This window comes from Myotis myotis, unplaced genomic scaffold, assembly GCF_014108235.1.
Source record: "Myotis myotis isolate mMyoMyo1 unplaced genomic scaffold, mMyoMyo1.p scaffold_m19_p_12, whole genome shotgun sequence".
NCBI classification, from domain to species: domain Eukaryota; kingdom Metazoa; phylum Chordata; class Mammalia; order Chiroptera; family Vespertilionidae; genus Myotis; species Myotis myotis.
Genome location: NW_023416316.1, coordinates 70,776,890 through 70,787,167, shown reverse-complemented (window position 1 = coordinate 70,787,167; position 10,278 = coordinate 70,776,890). Strand labels below are relative to the sequence as shown.

Here is a 10,278-nt window from a genome sequence, read left to right as displayed (position 1 = left end):
CACAGCCAATGCTCTGGGCACAGGAGAATCTGGGTCTGAAAGCCTGAAGGAAGAGAGTGCCCAGATGCTGGTCAAGGCAGAGTAGCAGCTCAGAGGGGGCAGAAGGGGCAAGGCAGCAGCCTAACTGCAAAGACGTAAAGTAAACACCACCGCCATCTTATCTCTGCCACCACACCCTGCCACTCGCCCTCCTGCCCTTGTTAGCCACTTCTAGCTCAGCCCGCACCTTTCTGGGCTCCCAACCATTGATTGGCTAGCACTTCTATGGTGGTGTGCCACCATTGGCAGAGTCAGCTACCTATCATGCTTGGGGTTGGAGCCCTGAGAAAATGTGTGGCTGAGGTAGGAGAGAGATGGCCTGTCTGTCAGCAACTCCCACCCGGGGAGAGTGAGGCTGCTGGAGCACAGACAGGGAAGAAGAACTGTATTTCCACCTCAGAGCTTAGCCGGTGTTCAGGCTGTTTGGGGGCGTCCAGTCTGTGTTCTTTGCTTGCTGCTACCTCAGCACATCTACACAACCAGATTGGGGCCTGCTGGACAACCTCCCTCAGTTCCTCCCAGCCCTCATGCACCAATTTGTGCACCCGGCCTCTAGTATATATTAAAAAAAGAGAGAGAAAAGAAAGGGAGGGAGACAGCCAAGACAAAGGAGGAAAGGTTAATAGTAAACTGTAATAAAATCACATCAGCATGTATGATAAGACCATACTTATGAACTTCTATAAATTCTATACATGTATGTATGTGTATTACAAAATCTGAAAAAATTAGAAATGCAAAGCTAATCAGCTCATTCTTCCCAAAACCTGCCATGGCTTCGTGTGCCCCTGTGGGTCCATCCAGAATCTCAGCCTGGGCTCCGGAAACCCCTGCTCAGCTCCCCGCCCTCCTCCAGAGCAGCTCCCCTCCTCCTCTGTGTCATGGGCACACATTTCCCCAGGACCCCAGGCCCTGCCCTGCAGCTCTGCTCCTCTAGCTCTTCACATAAGCTGCTCGTCTCTGCCAAGAGCATCCCTCCGTGCCCATTTTCCTGGATGACTCTTGCTCACTTTTACAGGCCTCAGCTTCAACAGCAGTTTCTCGGGGGATTTTTGATTACCCCAGATGTGGTTAGGTACCTTGATATATATTCCCAGTGATGCTTTGTCCTTGCTACTATTCCATTTTACTATTAGCCACTTTTTTTAAAAAAAAAAAAACTTTGCACACATTTCCCCAGCTGCTGTTTAATGTTTGCTGTTTCTTTGTTGTATGCAGATTGGATAAGGGCCCATAGCAGGGTCCTGAGTGTTGCATCCTGGCTCTGGTAACTGTGGTGACCAAGAACCACCTCTCTAGCCCTCTTGCCACCCATGGCTCTCTCAGCCATGACGAGCTCTTCCAGTTTTCCAGGGGGAGCAGTTTATACCCCCAGATGGCATCCCTAGCCTGTCTCAGAGTATCAGCCACCTCACCCCCTGTACCTCTGGCCATCTGGGTTCCGTGGCCGCCCAGGGCTCCCCACTCTGCTCCTTTCCCCTAATGCGGAATCCCTGGGCAGAGGAGCCCTAGGGGCTGCTGGAATCCCTCCTGCCCTGTGACCATGACCTGGGTCTGAGAGGAGCTGCAGTGAGGGTGGCTTGAAATTCCAGAACATGTCTGGGGACAACTGGAGCTGGCATTGCTATTGCAGCTGAGAACTAACCAAGACGGGGAATTAGCACAAGGCACACACCAGCGAGGGCACCGCAAACATATGTGCTGAGCATTATCATGTTTTCACTGCTTATTTCTAATTAAGCATGTTTATGAAAAAAAAAAACAATACAAATCATACAAAGAGAAAAGAAATTAGTTTAGTTTATTTTCAAACCACATCTTCTCTTAATACGAATTGCTTTATTTCTGTAAGTGGTTGCATTTTTGTCTTCACGCACACGGGAGACAAGAAGCAAAGATTATATGACTGTTTCCCCAAAAGACTCAGGAAGCCAGATTCCCATCAAGATCATTGCCCTCCGTCAGCTTGGAGAAGGCAGTCAGCTTTCACAAGGAGAAGGAAATGTGGAAATAAGCTGCACTGTGTGGATCTGTGAAGCGGGGGGAGTGCTAGTTCCAGGAGCTTTTATATTAAACCACCAGAGCTTCCTACCCCATTGGCAGTCACCCTCCTCCTGCAGGGAGGACGCCTTGGGTAGGACCCTCCATGAGCACAGGAAGGACTCGCATGTAAATGGGAGAGCAAACTGAGTGTCCTGCTCAGTAAGTGGACAGAAAGGAAGCATCCGTTTATCTCTTAGAAAGTGCCCTTGGCTTGTTGTCTGTGAAGTGGAGGAGGCAGGAGGCTGTCAGCCCACAGTGTTTGCCTCCTGTGGCTTCTCCTCAGGACAGTCCAGCATGCGCAGTCTCTCCTCCAGTCTCCGCTTCCATCCTTCTCTGAGCCTGAGGGGAGAAACAGTACACTGGGCTTAGTGCATTGGCCTCCATGCCTGCCGGTCCCACGATGGTTTTTTTTCCTTGTAAAAGAACATTATTAAGAGAAACATATGACTTTTACAAATTAGTGAAGGAAAAAATGAATAGACAAATGAGCAAAGCCTCTGAATATATAATTTCCCCCCAAAGTTTATTCCTTCCTAAGTGGATTCAATGTAATCTCAATCAATGCTCCATCTTTTGTAGATAAGAATAAACTAATTCTAAATTTTGTATGAAAGGCAAAAGAAATAGATTAGCGAAAATAATTTTGAAGAAAAAGAAAGTTGGAGGACTCACACTGCATGATTTTGAGACTTAATTTAAGGCTACCACCATCAAGACAACATGGCGTTGGTGAAGATCTATTGCAAATAGATCAATGGATTTAAATAGAGAACCCAGAAATGAATATACAGAAATATGGCCAATTGCTTACAAATGGGGCTAAGACATCATACATCCATATTCAAAAGAAATTATGGACTTTGATCCATATCTCAGATCTTATATAAAAATAATCATAGATCTAATGTCACTGTAAGACTAAGAATTTTAGAAAAACACCCCAAAAAGGATTTCTTTATTACATCCCTTGGGACTAGGAAGAATTCTTAGATACAACACAAAAGGTATGAGTCATTAAAAAAAAAAAAAAGGAAGATTTGGGACTTAAATTTGCTCTGTGAAAGATACTGTAAATAAAATAAAAGACAAGCCACAAATAGAGAGAAGATATTTAAAAATCACATATTCATGGACTTGGTTCCAGAATATATAAAATTCCAAACTCAATGAGATGGAAATAAATGACTAAACATATAAGTGGTAACAAATTTGAACAGACATTTTACCAAAGAATTTATGTGGATAACAAGCAAGCCTATAAAAGATGCTCAACGTAATTAGAAAGATGCAAATTAAAACCACAAGGAGATACCACCCACCTCATAGAATGATCAAAACAAACAAACAACCAAACACCAAAAACCCACCAGGAAAAACACACAAAAAAGAAAAATATGAACCAAACAAAAACTCTTGCCCTAGCATGTTTATCTCAGTGGTTAGAGCATTGGCCCTTGGAATGAAGGATCATGAGATTGATTCCACTCAAAGGCATGTATCCTGGTTGGGGTGAGTGTGGGAGGCAATCAATTGGTGTGTCTCTCTCACATTGATGTTTCTCTCCCTCTGTCTCACACCTGCTCTTCTCTCTAAAAATCAATGGAAAAATATCCCTGGGTAAGGATTAACAACAAAACAAAAAATTCTCATAATGAAAGTAAAACAGGTGTTGTCAGGACCCCACGAAGGTCAGGGGTTGCCACTATGATGAGGGCAAAACAAACCCCACCCCTAAGCAGTGCAGCTGTACTGCCTATAAAAGCTGCAGAGTTCAAGACTGGAAGACCACAGAGATAAAAAATCTTCCAATCCAGTGCTATCTGTTGGAAAATAGTAGAAAGACCTCTTAAGAGATAAATGTGTAAGCAAAGGACAGCAAGTACCATGAAGAACCACAGTAACAGAGATGACCAGAAAGGAAATGAAAAATTCCCAGAAAGCAGATTGGAACACATGGAAATATGTGATATAAATGATGGAGATTTCAATATTGCAGTTCTGAAAATACTCAACAAGATGCAAGAAAATATCAACAGGGAATTCAGTGCACTCAGAAAACAAATCAATAAATAAAATGAGTACTTCACCAAAGAGATTGGAATTTTAAAAATTAATTGATCAGAAATTCTGGAAATAAAGAGTGCAATTAAAGAGATGGAGAGTAACCTACTATGTATAGAAAACAGAAGCAACAAAATGGAGGAAATAATTAGTGATATCCACGATATGAAGCAAGAAATGATGCAGAGGGAAGAAGAGAGAGACCTGAGCATAAAGAATAATTAAAGAGCTCTACAGGAGCTATCTGGCTCCATCAGGAAAGGCAGTATTGGAAGTATAGGCGTTGTGGAGGAGGAAGAGAGGGAGCATGGAATGGAGAGTCTATTAAAACAAATAGTGGGTGAGAACTTCCCAAAACCATAGAAAGACTAGATCCTTGAATCCAAGAAATAATCAGAACACCTAGTTACATCAATCCAAACAGGCCCTCTCCAAGGCATTTGGTATTACAGCTGTTAAAATTAATGACAAAGAAAAAATTATCAAGGCAGCCATGGAAAAGAAGGAAGTTGACCTACAAAGGAAAACTCACCAGAATTTCATCCAACTTCTCAGCAGAAACTCTACATGCCAGATGAAAGTGGTACCAAATATTTAAACATCTGAAAGAGAGAAATTACCAGCCACAAATAATATATCTAGCAAAATTATCCTTTAAATATGAAGGAGAAATAAAGATGTTCCCAGACATACAGAAGCGGAGGGATTTTATCACCAGAAAAGCTCAATTGCAGGAAATACTCAAGGAGTTATTCTACTTGAAACAAAGACCATAAAGTCACAACACTATAAGTAAGATCCCAAAAACTTACAACATAAACAGCGAGAATTTGTGACAACTAAATATAAAAGAGGAGGGGGGAAAGTTCTGAAGTGGCTAAGAAAGATGAAGATCAGATGCACTAAAAAATGAAAATAAAAAAACAAATTATGGGATATATACAACTCAATTTTTTATAAATCTAACTAGAGGCCCGGTGCATGACATTCATGAACTTGGGGGGTGGAAGATCTTAGCCTGGCCTGCGCCCTTTAGCAGTCTTGGAGCCTTTGGGGGATATTTGACTGATGGTGGGGAGTGGGCCTAAGCTTCAGTTGGACATCCCGTGGAGGCAGAAGAGGCTCCCGCCACTGCCACTGCACTAGCCAGCTGTCAGCCCTTGTGTGGCTGAGGGGTGCTCCCCTGTGGGAGTACATTGACCACTAGGGGGCAGCTCCTGCATTGAGTGTCTGCCCCCTGGTGGTCAGTGCACATCATAGTGACTGGTTGTTCCACCATTTGGTTGATTTGCATATTACCCTTTCATTATATAGGATGGTAACCACACACAGAAATCCCCAAACCAGGACATATAGCTTAAAAAAAGAGGAAACAGAGCAAAGATGTATGGAATATGATCAAACAAAAACAACAGAAACATAAAGGAAAAGGAAGAATGAAGGCCCAGAATTACCAGAAAACAAAAGATAAAATGACTATAGGAAATCCTCATCCTATCTAATAATAGACAAACATGGTAATTGACCATACCTTCACTATGCCTCCCATTGGCTAATCAGCATGATAAGCAAATTAACCACCAACAAAGATTGCGGCTAATTTGCATACTGCAGGCAGGACAGGACAATGGAGCCGCCAACGCAAGCCGCCATCCCAGGCTGCAGGCTGTCCCCAGAAGCCATGGAAGCTACCCAGAAGCCGGTGATCAGTGGGAGATGGGGGTCCCCTGCACAGGCCTGATGCCTGGGCCAGAGGCATCAGGCCTGGGTGGGGGGCGGAGACAGTGATCGGGGGAAGATGGGAGTCCCCTGACTAGGTTTGACACCTCTGGCGGAGGCATCAGACCTGGGCAAGGGGCCGATCTGACTATGAGAGGGTGATGGGGGTCGACACCTCTGGCTGAGGTATCAGGCCTGGGAGAGGGCGGAGCTGATGATCAGGGGGAGATGGGCCAGAGGCATCAGGCCTGGGGCAGGGTGGGGGGTCGGGGGGCAAGCCAGTGATTGGTGTGAACTATAGAGGAAACACCTTTTCTGACCACTCATTGGTTAAGCTCCCTGTATGTCACTGGTAATATTCTTAGTAACTTGGGTAATAAGGATCCAAAAAGGTTATCTAGGGTTTTTCACCACACCGCTGGCGAAAAAAATGAAGGTCCACTGCTGGAGGGCTAAGAAATGTTATATCCTGCCCTAGCTGGTTTGGCTCAGTGGATAATGCCTTGGCCTGCCGATGGCAGGGTCTGAGTTCAATTCTGACCAAGGGCATCTACCTAGGTTGCAGGCTCTTCCCTGGCCGGGGCCCAGGTCAGGGCTCCTGCAGGAGGCAACCAATCAAAGTGTTCCTCTCACTTTCATGTTTCTCTCTGTTTTCCCTTTTTCTTCCACATTCTCTAAAAATCAAAGGAAAGATATCCTCAGGTGAGGATAAAAAAATAATAAAGAAATTATTATTATATGAAAGACACATCTTGAAAATGCCTAAAGAAAGTTGTCATTTTTTCATGGTGAAGGGACTGGAGTCCATGTTGATGAAAAAACCTTGCTGGCTGCGGTGATTGGCAATGGCTGCAGCAGCGCGGTGATGGGGCTGGTGCCTTCCCCTGATCAGCCCGGTCGCCTCCCACAAAGGGAGGCCAGACTGCAGCTTAGGTCCTATCCCCAAGGGGAGCAGAGTGCGGGCATAAGCCGTCACTAGGACATCCCCTGAGGGCTCCCAGTATGAGAGAGGGGGCAGGCTGGGCTGAAGGACACCCCCCACCCCAGCGCACGAATTTCGTGCACCGGGCCCCTAATACATTAATAATTAGCCTAAATGGAAATGGTCTGAATTCACCAATAAAGAGGCACAGAGTAGAGAGTGGAGAAAAAACAAAACCCAACCGTGTGCTGCCTATAAGAGACACATCTAAGCTGCAAAGTCAAAGGTAGATAGATTCAAAGCAAAAGGGTGGAAAATGACTCTCCAAGCAAACAACAGCCACAGAAAAGCAAGTGTAGCCATCTTTACAATTGACAAAATAGATTTTAATAAACAAAGATAACATGTGACAAAGATGGTTATAATGATAAAGGGAACACTACATCAATAAGACATAACACTTCTTAATATATATGCACCCAACCAGGGAGCACCGAAATATATAAAAAACTATTCACAGAACTAAAGGGAGAAACAGATCAAAACACAATGATAATTGCGGACCTTAGTACTCCATTGACAGCTCTAGACAGATCAACCAAACAGAAAATCAATACAGAGATATTGGCCTTAAATGAAACACTGGACCAAATGGACATAATTGACATTTACAGAACCTTGCATCCCATAAAATCAGATGATGCATTCTTTTCCAGTGCACATGGGACAGCCTCAAGGATAGACCATATGTTAGTCACAAAATTAGCATCAACAAATTCGAGAAGATTGAAATTATACCAAACATAGTCTCTAACCATAATGCCTTGACATTAGAAATCAACTGCAAAAAGGACATAAAGAAACCCACAAATACGTGAAGATTAAACTACATATTACTGAAAAAATGGCTGGATCAAAGAAGAAATAAAAGGCGAGTTCAAAAGATATATAGAACCAATGAGAATGACATTACAAGATATCAAAACCTCTGGGATGCAGTGACAGCAGTAATAAGAGGGAAGTTTATATCATTACAGGCCTATCTGGGTTGGTGGCAGAGCTCATGTCTGGGTGTGGAGATAGGTTATTTACCCTCAGGGGCTAAGAAAGGTTTTTATAAGTTCATGTTGACTCAGCACATGTGAATTACACTTGTTTTCAGCTCGGCATGCTCACAAACATGGAGGCACGGTGCCTTGCTGACTAGCAGAAGGCCCAGCCGCCACTCCTCTTGTGAGTGGACATCTCGGCAAACAGACCACTTGGCTGGACTGATCCTATTTTAGGGAGAAAAAACATAGACAGTCCCTGAAAAACTGAGCTGATTCGTGGGCTGCAAGGCTCTGCCCATGTGCGGGCAGGTGCTGCTCCTTGTCCTCAGAGTAATGTTGACACATGTGACACATGTCTTCTCACATAAGTACATGTTCCCCTCTGACTGAACTCCTTTGGCTAGAACACAAGTTCATTTGCCCATGAGGGAGAGACCACACCAGCCTTCCCACACAGATCTGAATATGTATAACCCCAGCCATGGGATCTTCCACATTCACACTTACCTGTTGACACAATTCTGAAATTTAGTATAATCTCATGTGCTGGGGATGGTAACAGGAAAGATATTTTGTAGTTCATCCAGATATAAACAACAGAACCTCATTGTTATTTATATAAATACTAGAGGCCCAGAGCAGGAAATTCATGCCTGGGTACAGTCTCAAGGCCTGGACTGCTATCCAGGCATCTTCCCCAGCTGCCCGCAGCTGGCCCGGACCCTGCACCCCACTGCCCTATTAGCCATTGAGCAATTGGAGCCTGCCTGCCAGGGAGAGAAACTGAGTGGTCGGCTGTTTCTGCCCGATCGCCAGCCTTGCCCCTACCATGGGTCGCCTTTTGTGTGTGGGGCAATCTGTGAGGTCCTTGGCCTGGCGCCGCCCACATCCCCCACTACCCACCCCCAGTTTCCCATTCACCAATGGGCGATGGGAGCCTCCTGGCCTGGGAAAGAAACCGAGAGGTGTTCAGTGAGCCTCATAGTGACTGGTTGAGTGGTCGTTCTGGTTGTTCCACCATTAGGGTCAATATGCATATTACCCTTTTATTATATAGGATGCTCATTTTATCTACAAGTCATTGGTTCTCAATGGGGTGACTAGGCCTTCCAGGGCACATTTCTTAATGTCGGGAGATAGTTGAGAAGAATTATCTGGTCCTAACTGTCAAATGTGCTGAGGTTGAGAAACACTGATACAGATTGTGGTAAGACTGAATGGGTAGAGGAGTTTGACATGTCTTTAATTTTCTATACTTTATGATATTCCAACATCTTGGAAAGCTTGCTGGCCACAGAAAAAATGCCCATCCAGGACTTGCCCTCTCTTAGAGAGAGCAAAAAGCTTGGCTGCTAAGCATCTAATTCAATCCTGCTCCTATGACCCCAACTACTTGCTTATCTAATTGTCCCCCGTGAAGCCATATTTCCTCTGTCCCAAATCATCCCACGGCAAGGGACCAGGCAGCTAGGGACCACATCTATAGACTAAATAAGTCCACTGGAATTATTCAGGTAACAGTCCCAACCTGATTACCTGCCCTTCCTCGCCTTTCCCATGGAGACCCCAGGAAAGGCTCTGGCTTAGACTTTCCCTTGGGTTCTGTCTTCTGCCACCTGATGAGAAGCTGATGTTTCTGCTGTGGCTCTGCATGGCCCATGGTGGCCCCTCCCTGAGCCCTCATTCTTCCTTCTTCTTGGCTGCAGCGACTTTACCACACCACAGCCAGCATTCGCATTCTCAGAACAATGGGTAATAAAATCATCCAGTCTCCCCAGCTTCACATCTGGTCTATTTCTGGGGAACCCTACTTTCAAAAGTAGTAGAGAAACCCCCACATACTTCCTCAGGGCGCTCCTTCCCTGACGATCCTCCTCCAGCTCCCGGTAGTAAGTCTGTTTGCTAATTTCTTTTTCCCAGAAGCTTTTGAGCTCGTGACAAGTTTCACAGCAAAAGACTTCTCGTCGGATGTATTGGTTGTTCATCCCCTAAAAACAAACAAAAACAAAATAACAAATCTCAGCCCCTCAAATAAAGCCACTCTAATGTGGAGTCATGAAAGATGGGTTTGAATCCAGACATTGCCTTGTATAGTTTTAGTGACTCTGAACAAATCACCCAGCCACTATGAGCCGGTTTCCATAACTGTAACTGCGGATAATAATCAGAAAATATTGCAAAAAGATCTGAAATGAACAAAAATTAAAAATGTGTTGAGTAACTGTTCCAGATTATCTGGTTATACATAGGCCGGGCACTTTCATTGTCCTTGAGCTAGTTCACAACTCTGTAAATTATAGGAAAAAAATGTGGTAGCACAAGTCATTCTTGAACATAGAAATTCAAATAAATTTTGTCCATTGGGATGTAATTGATATCCCTATGGATATCAACCAATTTTTCATAAACTTGTAAATTCATCTCAGTATTCTTTATTGCCTA

General features: G+C 44.3%; 1 protein-coding gene across 1 annotated transcript; it reads right to left on the bottom strand.

Moving 5' to 3' along the window:
* Positions 1 to 2,327: 2,327 nt before the first annotated feature.
* LOC118667065 (protein FAM240B-like) lies at positions 2,328 to 9,821 on the bottom strand. Its single transcript, XM_036329689.1, has 2 exons — positions 9,679 to 9,821; positions 2,328 to 2,421 (listed from the first exon to the last, which is right to left on the bottom strand). The coding sequence occupies exons 1-2, from the start codon at positions 9,819 to 9,821 to the stop codon at positions 2,328 to 2,330; spliced, it is 237 nt and encodes a 78-aa protein (XP_036185582.1).
* Positions 9,822 to 10,278: the final 457 nt, after the last annotated feature.

What these genes read in the sequence shown, in the direction of transcription:
- LOC118667065 (XM_036329689.1), bottom strand. Translation starts at nt 9,821, where the DNA reads ATGAACAACCAATACATCCGACGAGAAGTCTTTTGCTGTGAAACTTGT. An exon ending in GGAAGGAGCGCCCTGAGGAA is followed by an intron (nt 2,422 to 9,678) that starts GTATGTGGGGGT and finishes TTCTCCCCTCAG; the next exon opens with GCTCAGAGAAGGATGGAAGC.